Source organism: Varanus komodoensis, unplaced genomic scaffold, assembly GCF_004798865.1.
Source record: "Varanus komodoensis strain SLA01 unplaced genomic scaffold, ASM479886v1 scaffold7_1, whole genome shotgun sequence".
In the NCBI taxonomy this organism is placed as follows: domain Eukaryota; kingdom Metazoa; phylum Chordata; class Lepidosauria; order Squamata; family Varanidae; genus Varanus; species Varanus komodoensis.
This window is the reverse complement of record NW_025336479.1, coordinates 3,834,264-3,854,505: the sequence shown is the minus strand read 5'-3', so window position 1 is coordinate 3,854,505 and position 20,242 is coordinate 3,834,264. Positions and strand designations below refer to the sequence as shown.

Here is a 20,242-nt window from a genome sequence, read left to right as displayed (position 1 = left end):
AGTGCAGTGGTTAGATCAGAGATGTGGCTTGTGCAGCCCTCCTGATGCTACTGGACTGCAATTCCCATCATCACTTACAACTGGCCATGCTGGCTAGGCATGAGGGGAGTTGCAATCCAACCATACACAGAGGGCCACACGTTCCCCACCTGCAGCTTAGTGGATGAGCTGCGAGAAGTTCTGTTCCTGCTTCAGAGTCTCACCTTGCCTATGAGCAACAATAAGCGGATGATGGGATTATGCAATTGGTCCCCTCCGCTCCGTAACGTAGAGAAAACAATGCTGCTTCGCCTTGCTGGGATTTTGTGAGGATTATTGCAACAATCTAGGGGAAGTGCTTTGCACTGCCATGTTTACAAATATGGGAAATAAGCCATTGTCTGGGTTTCTTTGCCACAGCTTCCTTAGCGGAATCTGAACTTATACTGCACCGTTGGTCATTCTTAATAAAAAACCTCTGTCTTTTGGAATTTTTCTTATGGATCAACACAGCTGCCTTTGCTTTTTGCACTGCCTCATAGAATACTAAATTTGACAATTGGGGCCCTAAAATTGGAAAAAGATTATTTCTCATTATTCAAAGGTAGGACTTTATAGTTTGAAGCTACAATATCTCCAACCAATAGCTAATGCAACCCAATTTGGCTAATATTGACTTTTTAACATCATGAAAATGATTTATCGCCAACTTTGCTAATATAAAATGTCATATTCCTGTTTCCTTTGGTTCTCTACCTAACAAGCCACCTGGGCATTTCAACTGAGGTTGAAGACACATCCAGGTCACTGCTGGATTTTATTCTTTCAAAAAATGAGCAAGAAGCCATTGTTTGCCTGTCTCTGTTCCTGCATCACACCTAGATAGCCAAATCCAACTAATTCTGAGCTCTTCCTTTGCTCCTCAGGCCAAAGACTAGGGCCACTGCTGGCTTCATGGCTTGAACTACAAGCCATCTCCCCCAACCCCTGCTTTGCTCAACGAGGAGGAGTCCTGGGGAAGTTGAAACCTTCTCACTATTTTTAAATATTTTTTTCCATGGTCTTAAACATATTGCCCTAATCCTAACCCTTACAGTTCAATATGGCTTCCTTTGCTCTTTACAACTGGAAGCTCAGGTAACAGCAGTGGCGAGGAGCGCTTTCCTCCAGCTTCGGCTAATTCATCAGCTGCGCCCCTATCTGGAGAATGACTGCCTTGCGACAGTGACACATGCGCTGGTGACTTCCCGTCTGGACTTCTGTAACGTGCTCTACGTGGGGCTACCCTTGAAGACGGTCCGGATACTTCAATTGGTCCAAAATAGAGCTGCCAGGCTGCTGACGGGGACTGGACGTTATGTTCACATGACTCCAATTCTCCGTCAGCTTCACTGGCTTCCCATTGAAGTCCGGGCCCAATTCAAGGTGTTGGTAATGACCTATAAAGCCCTAAACGGCTTGGGTCCTGGTTACCTGAAGGAGCGCTTACATCCTTATATGCCCAGCCGCCCCCTGAGATCGGCGGGAGAGGCCCTTCTCCAGGAGCCCTCCATGGAAGAAGTTAGGAGGGTGGTTACTCGGAAGAGGGCTTTCTCAGCGGTGGCGCCTAAGTTATGGAATGCGCTCCCCAGAGAGGTCCGCCTGGCGCCGTCGTTATTTGTTTTTCGGCGCCAGGCGAAGACCTTTTTATTTAAGCAGTATTTTAAATGTTAATATTATTGAATTTTATTTGGCCAGGGCGGCTTGTTTTATAGTGTATGTTTTATGTTATATATTTGTATTTTATTGTATATATTTTAAAATGTTATTTTAATTTTTTGTTGTAAGCCGCCCCGAGGCTTCGGCGAATGGGGCGGCATAAAAATGTTTTAATAAATAAATAAATAAATAAAATATATGTCATGCTGCCCTGTCCCAAACCTGTAAGAGATATTTATTTATTTATTTACATGTGTATTTCTAGGCCACCTATAACTGCTGAGGCCTTCCTAGGTCACTTACAATACATAAAATATGTGTCCTGCCCTGACAGAGAAGTCCTGCCCATTGGTATAAGATTGCCTTTGATCACATGATGTCCTGGTAGACTGCTCTGAGAAGGAGGCTCTGCCTGCTAGAAATCAAGGGTGAGCACTCTGCTGGCCTTAGCCTTTGGCTGACTTTCAAAAGCCTTCTGTGAGTAGCCACTTCAGCCCTTTTGCAGGAGTAACTGACCCTCTTCTGGTAGCCCACCGGGTGGGGAGTGGGAGGCAGAGGGAGATGGAGAGAGAGAGAGAGGAGAAGTGACTGAAAGGCCATGAGGGCCATGGCTCTTGGGCAGAACACACGCTCTGCGGGCAGAAGGTCCCAGGCTCAAGCCCAGCAGCTCCTGCTTAGAGGAGTGGGTAGCAGGTGATGGAGCAGACCTGCGTGTGAGGCCTTGGAGAGGGACTGCCCCGGAGAGTCAGCAATGCTGGCCTAGATGGAACGACAGCCAGATCTGGCTCGGGGCAGCCTCCCACGGTCCCCATGGCAGGAGAGACGTAGCTTGTTCGGCACTGCACTTCAGGGGCCCATCTCAGAGCGCAAGCTATATTTTAGGCAAATCACCCGGGAAGAAGCCTGTTCTCGCCAGGAAGCGCTGCCTGCAAGAAGAGCATGTATACATTTGTTATTTTTATATCCTCTCCAAGGAGCCCAAGATGACTCACGTGGCCCATTTTCTCTCCATGTTCTCTCTACAACAATTCCATGAGTCCATGACTGGTCCAAAGCCACTCAGTGAGTTTCATGGCTGAGTGGATATTTGAACCCAGTCCAACACTCTAATTACTTATGTAAGTGTATTTAAATCAACAGTATAAGCCATTAATTTCATTTAATGCATTGTCAATGAAATTACTTTGGATGTTGCATCATAGCACCCAATAGCACCTGATCCTGAACCATGGCCGCTGTGGGTATGGCACAAGCTTGACAGAGGATTGCCTGGTGTCATACTTTGCAAAGGTCAGTCCTCTGTTTGATGGGCTGTCCAGTCCCAAGCCTGGTTTAATGGACCACCAGAAGGGAGACCAACAGGGGACTATGAAGTTGCCCTTCAGCACTTTGCACCTGGGCATAAATTGAACGGGCACAACAGTTTGCTGAGCACAAGCTTCCCCTACAGTGAGACATGCTGTACTTCGATGTAAATTGCAGTAATTATCTCTAAATTTGCATTTATACATATAAATTATCATTTGTACATGTAACACAAATCTGTGCCCTCTTCTTTTCATGACACATAGGTCGCAACTACCTTGATTTCTGCAAAGGACACATCAAACGCAACCCCGGAGGAAGGCTGGGGAGGGTTCATTGCACAGCAGAAGCGGATGGCCTCTTGATTACCTACACCTTGGAAAACTAAGGTCCTGGATAAGGGAGACAGTTGTTTCTCCCTTGCTTGATTGCTTCATTGCAGGGAAAGAGACAGATTTAAGTGGGAGCAAAAGAAGACAGGTTTTGTTTTGCAGCTTCTAGCACCCTGCCTGTTGGGAATGCAACTTGCCTGCATTAGGTTGATTAACTCTGGAGTTCATTGACGCTACCTTTTAAGAATAGCACACTCCTGGTAAGGACTTCATTATCAAGTTCACTATCAAATGAGCAGGACTGCAGATCAATACATGTCATGCCATGTTTCCAAGTGTGGATCTTCCTCCCCTAACAGCATAAATCCTGCCCAAGAGAAGCACCTTCCCCTTTGGATTCAGCTGTGCTCAGCATTGCCCTTTGCAGAATAGACCTCCTTTCATCCTCCCCCTGGCCCCATCTCCAATTTCCTCATCAGCACTAAATAGCCCAAACCCGCAACATTATACTGTGATGTGGGGGGCAGAGGCAGAAGTGATGTTTACCCGAGCCCAGCAGTAAGACATTACTTCCCTCCACAGAAACATCACGCCTGTTTTTCTCATCAGTTCTCATGGACTGAGAGGGGGAGAGAGCCCTGACCACGCTTTGTCAAGCCTTGTTCACCTGCACCATTGACAGCAGCAGCCCCAAGCCTCAAGCTGTTATGGAGACAGCACGAATGTTGCAGCCGCCGAAAGACACGGCTAGTGGATGCGGAGCCATCTCAATATCCATCTGTGCATCACGCTGGATCCCGACTGAAGCGGGATCGACCAACCGCACGGGCAGAAATGGACTTCTCCACACTCAATTTCCACACCACTCTGAAAACGCTGTACAGACACCCGGTTCACACAAGCATGGAGGGGGAGATAAGTCATGGTGGGCAGGTCCAGACGACACTTTAAGCCCAGGGATTAAAGTTGCCCGGGGACAAGGCCATCCACTTCCCTGCTCCATGTGCCCACCAAGCTAGAGAGCAGACTCCTGCTTTTCTAGCACCAGCAAGAGTGTGGGGCCAGGAAGACAGCCTGGGGATGAACCTCTTGGAAGCACAGCACACGGTGCCCCTCCCTTCCTGCTGCTCAGCCATGGTTGGGCTCAGCTGAGCCAAGCAGAGGCTGAGCGATGGGGAGGCAGACACAGGGCAGGGGCCACTTTCTGATTGCCCTCCCTCAGGGAGGCCATGGTGGAAGCCTCTGCCCACCTTGCAATCGCTGTGAACGACATGCTAAGCTACTGCAGGTTTCCTAAATCCAACAACTGTGGGGTGGTTTATGAGCCACCTCAGGGTAGCTTATAACCCAGAAAGCAGAGAGGCTCAGATTATACACTAAGCGCCACTGGCCCACCCACCCCCAGCATGTTGCATGAACCCAGTCAGGGGCCCATTTCACCCACCAATGGGCTGCTTTGTGTTCTAGGGTGGCTGTGAACCATGGCCAGGAGCCACCCTTGCTGGATCTGCACGACATGGCAAGCCATGCCAGCAGGGCTACTTAGGCAGGTCCCCCAGCATGCGCGAGCAGGTCCAGAGAGTCGGGGACCCTGCTGTGTGGGGTGCGCTGTGGTGTAGGGGGAAGGGGGATCCCCCAAAATTGGGTGGAGCGCTTTTTCACAATGGGAGCCCTTCCTTCTGCAGAAGGCAGGTCCTGGATCCAAGCCTTCCATTCATGGTGACAACATGTTTGGTCCTGCAGCAGAGGGGGGATGCCCTTCTAAGTGTGCAGCATTTTCTACACCTGAGGGCATCGCGTACCAAGTATGAGCATGGGCAGTCAAATGGCAGACTACGCGCCCAACCGGGTAGGCCACATGGCACAGCTAGAGATGGGTGGAACTGCAGGATTTGGCTATTTGGGGCAGGACCAGAGAGGCCAGTCTGGACTCCACCAGCCCTTCAGCTCCGATCCCACTGTGGGTACGGCAGACTCTAAAACGCCCCTGGTTTTGTCCCTGGGCCACGTGCTGCAGGACAGCACTGCAGTGGCACGTGGGATGGGGCGCGGATCCACTCACACCTGGCAAAGCCCAAGCCCGCCTGCCTGCCTGCCTGGAGCTGCAGCTGGGGTGTGCTGGGTCTAGCCATACATGCACACAGCACACGGTGACGCGGAACCGCGTCTCCCTTGAAGTGGGAAAGATGACACTGTCCAGTGTGGCCAAGGGTCTCCCAGGAACAGAAGGAAATGAAACTGACCCAACAGAGGGTGGCACCAGCTCCCAACTAAATGCGTGTGGAAACAGATAAAGCAGGGCTGGATTATTTCTGGCCCTCCAGGTGTTGCTATCTTAGACTGCAACTCCCATCATCCCTCGTCATTGGCTATGCTAGCTAGGACTGATGCAAGCTGAAGTCCAGAAATATCTGAAGAGCTGTAAGTTATCCCCGTGGATGTAAAAGATGTAAAAGTCTTTATTTCATAAAGCAACATATCAAATTGTTCCAACACATATTGAGCGTGCCAGCCGGCAGCGTCTGGTGTACTCAAAAGGGATTTGGAATTGACTTCTCTACTACAAGGTTTATTTCTCATACTAGAGCCTGCTGAATGAGCAGAGGGGGGTTCAGTCCCCCATCCCCTTCACAAAAGCGAAAAGGTTACATAGAATGAATCTGGTCAGAGAAAGTCAGTCTAAGCATGACCTTTGAGCCATCAGGAAACAGGCTGCATTGCAATGTATCACTGAGCACAGCATATACGAGGAAAACTATCATCTTCTTCTTTTTTGACGTAACACATAAAAAAGCCCACTGAGATAATCCTTTGCAGTACAAAGTAGGGCTTGTATTTTTTCAGAGCAATAAAATGAAGCAGATTCATATCAGGTATTAAGTTCTAAGAATGGATGAGTCACAGATACAATACTTGTTTAAATATGAAGGGAATGCATATGTGTACATGTGCAAATTTATAAACACACACACATTCATATAGTACATAATCCATTCTCTTAAACCAATTGAACACAATGAATAGCCAAGTTGTAATATGTGTTGCATAAAGAGCATGATACCACTCAATCTGGCAAAGATAATTAGGGTGAATACAAGTATAATAATTTCTAAGAAATTCCATAGTTTCTGCTTAAAGCTTGTGCTTTAGCAGAATTGCTTAAAGCCGTCCAATGCCCCCTTTATTGTGGCTACTTGTGGTTTTCTGTATACTGTTTTTGTCCTAGGAACCACCATAGGGTGATGCATAGGATATTTTTCAAATTGGAGGTACACACTGTTTATATAAGGTAGAAACTGAGCAAGGGAAGGAAGAGATGGAAAAGCTCTTTAAGGGAGTCAATAGACCCAATTTGTGTTTATACCCAAGGATTCACTGACCTGCTTTTTTCTGAAAAATGAAGGTGTGTTTAAAAGGAAGAAAACACCTTTTTGCACGTGTGCAAAAGTAGAAAGCAAAAGTAGGGAGCCATGTGTAGAAAAAAAGTGATGATACAGAGGAAAAAAGCAAAGGCATCCACAAACTGGGTTTAATTCCAAACAGTGAGGACCTGCAGTTTAAGCCTACTTGGAAGGCACACAATTTAACTTAAAAGATCTAATTCTCTCTGTGTGGGAGCTTGTAGTTGAACAAAGCCTGCACTTCATTGTGATGGGGATGATGATATCAATATTTCAAGAGTAATTACCAGCTATTGGTCACATATTTCAGGACTCGTTCTAGTAAGCTTCACATTAGATTAGTATCCAAGGCTTCATTTTGGAATGAGTATCTCTTTGTAAAGCACAAAGGTTTCACAACTGAGGCAAGAGACACATCTTCCACAAAACTTAGGTCTTCATAGCAAATCACAGCTACAGCCTGCCCAAACATAGTCTTTCTGCTGGTGATTGTCGCCTGTCCCAGTATTGTGACATTTAGGATTTCACATAGTAAAGACTGGAATTAAAGCTACTCTGAAGGTTTAATGAAGTATTTGTAAATTTTTAAAACTGTACCTGTTATATTTTCTACTTCATTACAAAATCAAAATGTCAAAACAAACATTTGTATTGATATAAATAATATACCTGCATTCAATATGCATGTGTGTGTATTAACTTGTGATACAGCAGTTTGAAGACATGGATTCGTTATACTAACAAGGTACAAGATAAATTAATCAAAAGCTGCTCCAACCCCGCCCCCTTCATCTGAGGTTTGCTCCATGTAGTAATTCAAATGACATTCCGTTTTGTCAAAGGCAATGGATGCTCAAAGCTGAACACTGCTTAGAAACAGCACCGAGGCACCATTCTATCTACTGTAATATGCTGGATACACACATACTTTAAAATAATTTGCCTTTTACTGTACCTGCAACTGGAAATCCCAGGGTGGCACACAGAGAGAAGCAAGAAGGGAAGAGAATTAGTTCCTCTGCATTAATGACAATGCAAGAAAAAGCTATCAGATGATCTAAAGTGGCAGAATGTTTGTCATGACTATAAGGGCTCTTTTGGATCTGACCAAGCTTTCACAGGATCCAGGATTCCAGCTGTTACCAACCCAATGCTTCCCATAAGATGTATAGCATAAAGCTTTTAGCAGGGTGTGAAAGCAGTAGTCCTGCCTCCCTAAAGCCTCCCAAACAAGTGGAATTCATGGAACTTCCTTTTAACAGCTACAACCAATGCGGAATAGCAGTTAGGGAGTTGGGCTGGGGCTCAGAAGATCTGGGTTCTAGTCCCCACTCAGCCCTAAAGTTTTCTGGGTGACTTTGGGTCAGTCACTGACTCGCAGCCTAACCTACCTCACTGGGTGGTTGTGAGGATAAGCTCAAGAAGAGGAGGAGGTCCATGTAGACCTCCTTGATATACGTGCAGGAGGTAAAAGAAGACAGGATAGAAATGTAATAAATAAATAAATGGTCATTAGCCATTAGCAAGTGATAAAACGGTCCTCTGTGAATTTGTCAAGCCCCCTGAAACTGCCATGATCCCAGGGTCTCACTCCACCTCTGGGGGTGAAGTGGACTATGACAGAATGCGGTATGCGTACTAGATACATAGCACACCTGCTTGAAGGACAACCTAGAAAAAGCCTTTCCAGAGCAGACTGAGTGGCATCTAATCCAGCATCCTGCTCCTCCGGTGGTGAAGCAGATGCTGCGGGGAGGCCGACAGGCTGGGCAAGAGAGCGGGAGCCCTCCCCTGCCGCTGTTCCCCAGCCCCTCATATTGAGGGGCCGGGGCCTCTGCTCCTGCGGGGAGCAACATGCAGCCTGCACCACTGCTGGCCACTGACTTGTCCTCCAGGGAGGTCTCAAATTGCTCTGGCAAAGCTCCCGCTGGTGGTCAGCACCTTGGAGAACGTGGCATCCCAGCCTGCGTGAGAATGTGAAGGACAAAGGGGCACAGGAATGAACGGGAGAAGTATCATCCACAGCCACTGGGGGAAGTGCTTTGCCCTCCCACATGAATGCTTCTTCCCAGCACTTGACATCCAAAGTGCGGTGGTCTGTGGAGATATAGCATGTTGGTCCAAGCTGCCCTCATGCTAACTCTTTTGTCTTACAATCTCTTCACCATGAGCCCAACCAATGGCAGCAACTTCTGCCCCACTTTTGCAAACTGGGGCCAGCAACTGACCTGGGCCTACATTTGCTCTGGGAATATTACTCTAAAAGGCCACCAGAATCAACGGTTCAGCATTTCTACATGGCCCATGTCTTTGGAAATCAGCTCAAATGATTTTATAGATGCATTCTATTTATTTATTAAATTTATATACCCCAACCTATAGCCCAATTTAGGGCTAGATATGTTCACCCACAGCATTCAATGGGACTTACTCCCAAGTAAGTTTGCATGGTATTGCAGCCACAAAACATGTAGGACACTTTTGCTTTCTACCACTTTTTAGCAATTTTCTTCTCCACTACTGGAAACTTCTTCCATTGCAATTCCTTTAGTCTGTCATGGCAAAGTATTCATGTCAGTGCTGGCCACCCACCTTCCAGATGCTGGCTTCTTTTCCATAAACCACCGCCATGTTGTTAGCTTTGTTGGATTTAATCAGTTGCTTTTCAGTCTCATTGAGCTCCTCAGACACAAAACCCATGAAGGAATTGTCAGGTGTATGAGCTGTGGAAAATAAATATACACGCATTTGACTGTCCGTGTGCTAATGGGGTTTTTCCACAGATTTGTCTCTGTCCTTGGTAACAACACGAATGGTCCTCTTGCAATGGACTGCCCTGCCCAGGGTCTCACGGAGGCAGTCCTCACCCCGTCCCCATTACGGCTGCATTAATTTTTGCCACCACCCCAGGCCTCCTGCCATGTTGTTACATCGGTCCTCCCACATCTCCTACCAAGAGCACAGCACAATTTTTCTGATAATTCACAAGAGATCTGCTTTGCTAATTTACAAGTCAGTGCATTAATTTTAGAAATGACTCCACTGAGATTTCACACCCTCCATTACACAGTATCTTTGATTTAATAATAGAATAACCAAGAAATACTTAAACTTTTCTTCTCATTAAACAACACTGACATCTCATAAAGGGGGCTGTCTGCAGCAGGGGGGGCAATTAAAAAACGAAAGAACAGGAATGCAACTAACCCAGAAAATGCTATTTTTATAAATCCATAACTCTTGGCTGAGAATTCCTACTTTGGCAGAACCTTTTAAAAATCTGGGTATAATCTCATCATAGTTCTCTGGAGTTTTAACAGCTTTATTTTTCAACAACTCCAGATGTTCGAGGACTAGAATTACTTTAAAGCTGAATTGCCTTGGAGGATGCATTCAACAAATTTTATGGTTTGCTACCTGCAAAGTCAAGGCAACTACAGTCTCCATGTGTGCAATTCAGCCTCTGAAATTCATGGGTTATAATTTCCATCAACCGGGGCCAAGAGAAGGTGTCTTCCCTGCCACTGCTTCTGTTTTTGGGTCTGGAGTTAGCATACATCCATAACCAATAAAAGAAAGGTGGGGACAGCCACACCCATCAGCCTGCTTCAGCATAGCCAGCATGCCAGGGGATGATGGGAGCTGCAGCATAACGGCTGAGCACCATGTATTTTCTACCCCCTGCACTAAAAAGATGTAGATACATTTTTGAAAGGCCACAAAAGGGATCCAAAAAACAAAGGGCACTCTTCCACACACACTCATACCCCCAAAACAGCAGTACCAATCATGGGGACAAAAAACACTTTTAAATCCCAAGGCCCTTCAAATGCCATCCTCTCTCCAGGGAAAACCTGCATCACAAGTAAGTTGGAGCTGCTCGTTTAGTCTTCATTTTAGATGTGTTGCCTTTTTATGCAGCATATCAAGGGTCATGCAGATGGGTCATGAAGAGGCAGCCCCAATCCTGCTGCCCTAATCCTTCACTGCACGTGTTTGGTGAACAAATGCACACTGCAGAACCATGTGTCTGTGTACAAGCTGAACACTCGTGAGCTTGTCCATGTAAGCAGGAAGTCCGCTTTTCCCCAAGTCACACAGTCAATCGGTTCACACAGTCTGGCAAACAAGTGACGGTCAGGAGGTCGATGCCTGCTCCCCGCTCCCCTGCCATGCGTGTTGTGTGAAAAGCGCTTCTGTCTTCAAGACTAGTCTTTGAAGCAGTTGCACTCCATTAATTTGCCTGCATGTAATCTTGAGCTGCAACCAAGTTTTCTAGTCGGTCCCTTTAAAACAAGCCACCTCTGAAACCTCACTGTTTTTCTATGGTTAATTCTCCTCCAACAAGTGGGCAGTTTTTGTGACAGTGCTGGAATAATAGTCCCACAGAGGAATTTTTGGATGATTGCAGCTAAATGTCACCGTCAGCCAATTTGTGTTTATCAGAGCCAGTGCTGTGGTTTGACTAGACTGGAGTGATGCAAGTTCAAATCCCCATGTAACTGTAAGATTCACTGAGTGATCCTGGGACATCCACTTTGTCTAAGCCTGGCCTGCCTCACAAGTTGCTGTGAGTCTAAAAAGTGGTGGAAAACAGTCCTTTTTGGCAGATGTATGTGAAAAAACAAGGCAAAGAGAAAGACTAAAACCACTTAGACAATAGCTATGTAAAATAAAAATGGAAGTTCTGCGTCACCAGTCGAAATCTACAGATGTCTGTAGGGTTGTAATGCTCTGTCCTGGAATCGGGCCCTCTTCTGTCTATCAAGCTACCTCTTGTGCAAGGCCCTCACTTAGAAGCAAGCCGAGCCAAGAGGAAGTCTGCAAATGCTCATGGACAGCACAAGCTTCAACCTTCTTCTGCAGTGCATGCAGAACAAACAAAGGCTACATGTCGCATGCACAGAAAGAGAGGCTGCTTGTGAAGTATTTGAGCTAGACTGCTTTCTGGAGAGTGCCCACATGAATGCTTGGTGTGCTCACCGGGAGGTTGGATGCACAGCCCCAAATCTGGGGAACTGTGCCTAGGGAATCTGATGGATTCCCACCCTCAATATGGGTTCCTCAAACATCCCTAGATATGCCCATGGTGTACTCTGAAGAACAGGACCAGAAGCTCGCCATGATGCGGAAGATGTTTTAGTTGGCCCTTATAGATGGTGTGGAATACTATGAATTACTCTGTGTCACTGCAAAAGACCTTACTTCGAAATGGTACAGTGTTGGTGCTTGTCATACTTGGGTTCACAATGAAATGACACCAGTGCAGGCATATTTCCCAAGTAAGACAGGAATTGTAGTTATCAGCTCAAGCTCAGCCAGGCTGATAGAAACACGAGAAGCTGCTCTCTACTCTGTCAGATCATTGGTTCATCTGGTTCCACGTTATGGACACTGATTGGCAAAGGCTCTCCAAGATTTCAAGCAGGGGTTCTCTTATCCTACCTGGAGATCAAACCTGGGATGTTCTGCATCTACAGCCTGGGCTCTACCACTGACTTAGGGTCCCTCTCTCCACTCAGGACAGTTGGCTGCCTCTAAAGACAACACGTTTCTGTATATGTTAATCCTCACACAGCGCTTAATCAGACCAAGGCCTATCTAGTCTGTACACACAGTGGTCAATCATCTGCCTGTGGAAAGATCACAAGTAGAACATTTTTAAAGCCATCCAAATTGGTGGTCAACAATATATCTTGTGGCAGTGGATTCCACAATTTAAATATATGCTGTGTGTAGGGCTTCCTTTTGTTTCTCCTGTGGGGATTGGGTCCAGAACCTCTGATGATGTTCCCCATAAAGACAAAGGAGGTGATTCTGAGTCAGGAGAAGTGGTAGAAGTTGAAGATGCTGGTGAAGCACCACGGATGATGGAGCAGGAGACTGAAAAGAATGTCTGGGACAAGGAAGAAAAAGTCCAGCTGTCATTTAATATGTCAGAGGTCAGCCTTTTATACCCATGAGAATGCAGGCTCCTAACAAAGAGGAGAAGGGGTGGAAATAGAAGACCCAGGAGTCAGGCATTGGGTGAAAAGGTCATGCAGGGTCACTCTGTGATCAAAGGGTCTTGCAGCCAGGGAGCTGACCATGTGGGCAGAGGAGTTTTGAGAGATGGACTTGCTGGCCCACTGAGCTTGAGAAGGACAGGCCAAAGCAGACATGGTCATTTTCATAACAATTCTCATTGTATTCTGATGGAGGATACAAATTAAAACTGATGAGGTTCTGCATTATGAACCCTTGCCTAGAACAGGTCTCTTTGGATTACATGAGCATGCTGACTGTAGCCTGAAGCTATGCTTGCTTGCTTGTAGTTTGCACACACACAAAGCCATTGACTGGAAATATGGCTTAATTACTTGATCACAAAGGAAGGGGCGCCAGGGGTCAGGCATATGACATCTTCTGGTCTCCCACCTTGGAGTCCGTCTCCATACCATGCTTATTCACTTCAATCCTGTCTCCCTCCATTTGCCGTTTGTCTAAGCTAAAGAGTCCCACCCATTGCAACCTTCCCGCACTGTGGAGCTGCCCCAGTCTCTTGGTCATTTTTATGTTATTTGGTTGCCCTTTCCTGAAACCAAGGTCCTTTCCCTCTTTAGGCCTTTAGCAAGAACGGTTTGTTTCTCACTGGACCTGTACTGATTTCCCGCTGTATCACAGCTAATTCTGAGACTGATTTTCTACAACTTCATTTCTCAAAAGAGAGGGCACAAAAATAATGTTTTAACATAATGCCAGTTTGCAAAGGCCAGTTTGTTGCATTTCTAATCTAATCCTGGGGTTATTTTTACCATAACATCCCACTCTTCCTGCTGTCACTTTGCTTCTAGCTGGGAGAGGAATGATTGGTTATCTTGGCAGCTCCCAGAGAGAAAGACAGACTTGGATTGAAATAGCTCCATGTCAGTTACAAGTCTTTCGCCCTGACCAGGCTGGGGAGAAGGGGAGATGCTGAGGCAGCCTGAAAACATAATTAGCAAAACAGTGGGAGTGGGACAGTAAAGTATGAAAGCTAATTAAAATGGCAGGCCCCATTAAGCTGGCTTTTCCTTGGGGCATCACTGCCAAGGTTAAGGTCAGGTAGAATCAGCAAATCTGCCTATCTGGACCCCTTGGGAAATCAACTTTGAGGTGCAGATGTGGCAGAATCTCTGGCTTCCCTTCCATGAGATGGACATAGCATAGGGCAGAAGCATTTTTATTTCCTGCTTCATGGCACCTTTGGGGCTCCTTCATCTTATCAAGCCTTCAGAGCTATTCCTCATGCTTTATTTCTACAGTCTTTGAGAATGGCAGAGTGTCAATTAATCTATACAAAAGATACAGGCAATTGGTTCAACAGGCAATCCAAGTGGGGATGGGAAAAAGAGCATCCGGCCAGTTGTGGTGTGATCTTGTGGACTGATTTAGTGGTTGTGTAAATGGCCGACTGCTCACAAATGATAACCTGGATACTTTCAGGGCAAAGAACCTGCCCCCGCCCCTACACTCACAGTTCTGTGCCCTGTGCTAGGGGATGCCCACCCGCTCCAGGTTCATTCCCACTTGGTACCCCTATCTTCTTCAAACTGAACCTCAGCTTATGGCTCTCATCCAGTTCATTACCAAACCCAGGGATTGATTCACAATGGCCATTGCCTAACCAGGATTTGACAAAAGACAAAACAAGAACAGACAGAGCTGGGTGTCAGCAGCATAATGGGGTAATTCAGTCCAAATCCCTGGATAGTTTCCCACAGTGGTTTTGCATTGGCACTGAAGAGCCTGGGGAATAAAACTGGGCTCAGAGGCACCCCATGGCTTCACTGCCAGCAAATAAAGCAGTGCTTCCTTTGCATCTGTGGGCATCCAAGTAAGAGAACCGCTGCAGCATAGCACCTCTAGCAGCCAGCCTAGATTCACCAGTAAGAAGGACACTATGGTCCATTGATCCTCTCCGTGCTCCAAAGAAGCCCACAAACAGAGCATGCTGCCCCTATGCTCGGCTCGTGGGCTCCTGGAAGAAACCTGGATAGGCGCAGTCGGAAAGAGGGTGATCAGCTAAATGGGCTTTGATCTGACCCCACAAGGCTCTCATTGCTAACCTGTGCCTGACTGTGCCGGAGAATATAAGAACAGCCCTGTTGGGTCTCACCAGCACAGGCTCTCAATAAGAGTATTTCTTCCCACGGTGGCCAGTCAGATGTTCCGCTGGGCGGCTCAGCACATGACACGAGCATGAAACACCCACGCACTTGTATGTGTCAACAGCTGGTATAGAGAAGCATGCGGCCTCCAACACTGGAGGTGACTAGATGCAGCCCTGACAATTAGAAGCTGCTGATCACCTTCTCTTCCAGGAAGCATTTCTTATCTACTGACAAACGTGGTGAGCACTTACGAAACATTGTCATGAACTGCTTGGGATTCAGGTTCCAGTAGCCCCAGTTTGTCCGGTACCCATGCAGGGTGGCGTATTCCTCGTGATTGTATGCAGGCTCCGTTCCAAAAGTGTCAATTACTCGCACACGGCACCTGTGCAAGGGAAGAAGGGGAGAAAAGTCACGGCCGGTTATGGCCTGTGTGGGAACAATGGACAAAAAATGAGCTGGAGAGTCATTATCCAGAGGAATGATGCCACACACAGCTGGAGTGGAGGGTCTCACTTTCTAAGATTCCTGCTTTAAGAAGCTCGGGGGCCCCCTGGGGTCTCCAACAGGCAGTGACAGACCCCTTCGCTGCAGGGACCAATTAGAGGCGGCAGCATCCTTGCTGCTGCACGTTGCAGCGTGTGCCCTGAACATGACCTTTGGGACAATGTACCGAAACAAAGTCAGCTGTGCCCTGGAGCCTGGACAATAAGAGCTGAGTTGGAAGGAGTGTGGGATGCAGTTACAATTCGACAACAAGCAGGAGTCTAGACAAAAGTATCAAAAGCCACAGCTAGCGTGGTTGAAGAAGATTTAGGCTGAATAGATTCAGCCAAGCAGTAGCTAAGCACTACTGAACACTTGAGCATCCAGCCAAGGGGAAGATGTAATAGAAGGTAAAATCAGGCCATAAAGCTATGCATAGAGGGTCCTTTATCCAACACGGTACCAGGGGCTAATTTTTGTGTTATGTGTAAACTTCTTGCCTCTCAACAAATAATAGGACAAATAAGAGACACAGCTCAGGCAACTGCTTTCTTCTTCTCAGTTCCGGCTGAGACCCTGTTAAGCCACGTTTATTTTGCAAACATGCAGCAGAATGGAAACTGGCGAACAGACAGGGGTGTTTTACATTGCAAATAGCTGAAGAAGCTCTGCTATTCAGCCCACGTCCAAATACAATCCCGCCATATGTTTTGCTGTGTATTTGCTGAAGGCATGTCATATGAAATCAGCAAAGCAACTATGGGTAGGGATAGTGTGTGATCGTTCTGGCCGGTTACTAGAAGCAAAGCAGCTGTTAGGAGGTCATGCCAGAAATGGTCTTTCCACAGTCAGGGGCCGGGTGAGGAGAGGAAGGGCTCTTCCAGCACCAGCCAGTTCATGCAACAGCCTAACTCCAAACGCCAGAAGGAAATTAGGAGCTGTGGCTCAGTGGGTCCCAGGTTCAGCCTCCGCAATCCCTAGGTGGGGCTGGGAAAGTTTCTGCCAGAAACTTGCTGCCAGCCTGCACCAACAATACCAGGCCAGATGGACTGCCTCATATACAGCAATTTCCTTTGTGCCCATGAAATGGAGTTCATTTGGCTGCTGCAAGTCCTGCTCTGGGTGGAAGAAGTCACCTTTCTTCTACTGATGATTTGTTACATGCTAAGGCCAAAAGGGGGAAAGAGAGAGGGCAGTTGCAATTAATCCTGATGAAGCAAAGTTCAGAATGCAAGCTTTGCCAGAGTGAGAAACTTCACCCCACTGCAAGCTGGACCAAGTTCCCACAAAGCTCAGTTTTGACTTGCAAGGAGGTCTGCTTCTGCTCCTACACCACTGTTAGTAATTCTTCCATCTCCTCTATAGGCAAAAAAGGCTGAACTTTGAGAAGGAGGAGAGCCGGTTGTCAGTACAGGGAAGAAGTCAGTGACAGGAAAGGCCAAAGCAAGTCATATCTTCAACTGGAACTGTTAAGGAAACAAGAAGTATCTGCTGCCAAGGCTGGCCCTTCCATGAGGTGGGATGTATCCCTGGACTCAGGCAGTAGATCCCAAGGGCAGCAGATTCTGGTACCAGAAGAACTGCATGCTCCACCTGGTCATCCGGAACACCATGCTGGCCACTCGCCTGCTGCAGCAAGTGTGGCTGGTGCAGCTCTGGAGCAGTGTGCCCCATGCCCCACTTGGAGGACCCTTCAGAGCATGGCACTGGGTCTGTGGACTCTCTAGGAAGGCTTGTCAGCCACTCAGAAGAGAGAGCAGCCAACATGGCTCTGCCAAACACCCAGTCCAAAAACTTTGCTCTGAGGGGTCCTTCCTGAGAGCAAGGCAATGGCATGGAGGCAGCCGTGCTGCTGCTGCTGGAGATCATGTGTTGCTGTCAAATTTTGGTGTTACATAAAAGCATCACACACACACAAACAAGCTCACCATTGCCCTTAAGTTGTAATCAACCCACCAGTTCGCAATTACCTGGAACAAGTTGCCCGCATGAGTAGAAGAAGTAAGTTGATGACAGGAGATAAAATGAAGGGGTGGACATCAACAATAGTGAGAAGTAGGGACTGGAGAAGAGGGAGAAGAACAGAAGGTAAGATGGGGGTGGAGATGGCAACAAGGCCCTGGGGCAACGATTTGCCGAAGCCCAGCGGAACAAAAACGAAACACAATTAAGTGATCCTGATGGCAAATGTTTGCGTCCCATGGGACTCTGTAATGATTTAAAGTGTCTTGAGTGTGTTTCTTTCAATGTTGGCAAGCCTTCAAAGAGCAATGGAGGTAAAGAGGGGATGTGTGCGTGAGCTAACTGCTTAGTGACAGAGGGTATATGGGCAGAGCCTGGAAGTGTGTGAGGAGAGGGAAATAGATATTTCTCAGTCAGTCAGCAGCTGATCATCGGGCCACAGAATCTGAAGAGGCAGTCTTCTCATTTGAATCTCATAGAGTGCTGTGAAAATCATTGAAGAGTTTAAAGAAGGAAGTGGAATACTTGGAGGACATATTAGTGACTAGGAAGAGTCAACACCCAATATGATCAAGTATTATAAAGGTGCGATTGATAGAAGCTGACAGAAACCTGAGTGCAGAAGGGTAAGATTGAACTGAGATAAATATAATAAACACTGAACAAAGAACATTCAGAAGAGAAAGAAGGATTTGAGAGTGAGGAATGAAGGGAAAGAGTGAGATTATCTGAGTCAGAAGTTATTCATATACACTTTTATTTAATAAGAAAATAATTTATGGAGCATCTTGAAACCAATCTGTTTCTTGCACAAAAAAGTTTTATTATGTTTATTGTTAACCCAGAGTCATAGGCTGTTTCAATACCAGAGTCTCATCCTCAGGACCACATAGTCCAACAAAGGAGCCTTTATAGCTTGTGCACAATTCAGTGGAAGAAATTAATTAATAAGTTTGGATTTAAATTCCTGGTGGCAGTTACATATTGAAAGAAAGAGAGGGAAATATCAAGATGTTAAAGACACTCCATATCCAAACAAAATATAGAAGTTTCCTCGTGACAGACTCCATTATGAAGGTCAAAATGTTCCAAAATGTGAAGAAGCTTGGTATATGCAGGCTTGAAGATATGTACTTTTAGCCTTCCCCAACCTGGCACCTTCCAAATATATTGGACAACAACTCCTATCATCACTTAGCAGCATGGTCAATGGGATGATGGGAATTATACTTTGACACATCTTGCGGACACCAGGTTGGCCAAGTTATACGTTTAAACCTGGCTGTGCACCTAGTTTCACAAGGGTTCTGTTTTCTCTGGCAGATACTTCCCCCCCAGTTCCTAATCCTCCTGAAAATGGCTTGTAACATTAATAGGGAAAAAGAGGGGAAACCAGAAACACAGCACAGGTATAAAGCAAGCCCATGAATACCAAACCTTCTCCTCCAACCAAGCTGAATGTAGAGAGGAAATTGATTTATAATAAAAGCAATAACACCTCCTGCCATCTTTCTCCCTCATAAAACTGTATAGGGTAATGGGAAGGATGGGGGGAAAGAGTAATGAATAGCAGGACGATCAGTACTAAATTAAATCACACAATTCTGCTAGCTGCTGAGCTGGCAAGAGTCTGTGTGTCGCTGCTGTATGTGTCTCTGTGCTGAAGAAGAGGGTCAGAATAGGCATTCGGTGTCCTGGAATGATCTGTCCCCTGTGCCTGGCTCCTCTCCTCTCCTCTCCTCTGATGTTTGTGGAACACACCTGCCATGGGTTGATATTTTATATACTCTTGATCTCTCCAACACATGTGAAATGCATGTGCCTTTGCATTCCTCACAGACAGCAGTACTATTATTTTATTTAAAAGAGTAGTATGGGGTTTGCTGTTTCCTCTCATAAGCACTCCCCAGCATGTGGCCATGGCAGTCAGGAAGCAGCATGGAGGCCATTTGCTGGGCAGTTTACCAGCTGTCAGAGCCATGGAGACAAACAAAGTGGAGGGAAGTCTAAATCTGGAGGATGCACAAGAAAGTTATTGTGGGTTGCCTGGCTTGAAGGAAAAGGTAAGGCTAAAAGTTCAAGCAAGTTTCCATTTCGACTCATTAGAATGTTGGAATGATTGTGAGGAGCCCCACCCTCAGAAGGGGAAAGTAGTGCAATGCATTTTTGCCCTTTTGAATAGGCAACCAAAACAAAACCAAACCCAGCTATTAAGAGGGAATCCATTTAAGTAAAACCTTTGTAAATGCTTACCTTTGATATGGACAAATGCTATGCAGAGCCATAATTTCAGAGGGATAGGAAAAGAATGGAAATGTTACTGAAAAACTAGCCTAGAAGACCAGGAGATATGCTGCCCACCCACTCTGCCAGGCTGGCTAAAAGCATAAGAGCATCTCAACTTGGAAAAGCACTGAGAAGTGAAGCTCACTATGAATTGTTTATCAATTAAAACTAATCACTTTCTCATGGTGGTGTAGCTGTTGGTGGGTTAGTATCTCCTTTTCAGGTTCAGTCCAGTATGGAGTCCAGTTCTTGACAGCCCAGGACCACCTGGGATAGTGCCAGGGTCCTCTGAGGCGACATGTTTCTTGGGGACATCTGGCTCTGAAGGTGCAAGCTTGTAAAAGAAAAGAAGTGTGGGGCTCATGTCTCTCTTGGTGACAGGCTTTGTGGAAAAGGCATGTATAGCAAGAAGGTGATGAGGGGACATGGGACAAGAAGGGGCAGTGACTTAAGATTCCTTAGACAAGGAGGTAACAGTGGCAGGTGCTTCTTCCCAGGAAACCGTGTACATATGAGAAGTACTGAGCATGCTTCAGTTAAAGTTCCTGAAGTGTATGAATATTTGTGCTGTGGCTATTTTGTCTCTCACTCTCCCTGTGATTATTTTGAGATAAAAATCTTTTTTCTTTAAGTTTTTTTAAAGTGTTCAAATGCAATGTGT

At 46.4% G+C, this 20,242-nt stretch overlaps 1 protein-coding gene across 2 annotated transcripts in view; it reads right to left on the bottom strand.

Annotated features, from left to right (window-relative positions):
* MGAT5B (alpha-1,6-mannosylglycoprotein 6-beta-N-acetylglucosaminyltransferase B) overlaps positions 1–20,242 on the bottom strand; it is a 208,237-nt gene that overhangs the window by 27,806 nt on the left and 160,189 nt on the right. Inside the window, exons 10-12 of one of the 2 annotated variants that reach the window (XM_044453886.1) lie at positions 15,099–15,232; positions 9,308–9,438; positions 7,671–7,676 (exon numbers count right to left, since the gene is read on the bottom strand). In XM_044453886.1, coding sequence (XP_044309821.1) covers positions 7,671–7,676; positions 9,308–9,438; positions 15,099–15,232 — 271 coding nt within the window. The remainder of the gene's footprint in view (positions 1–7,670; positions 7,677–9,307; positions 9,439–15,098; positions 15,233–20,242) is intronic. The other variant, XM_044453887.1, reaches the window with a different exon arrangement.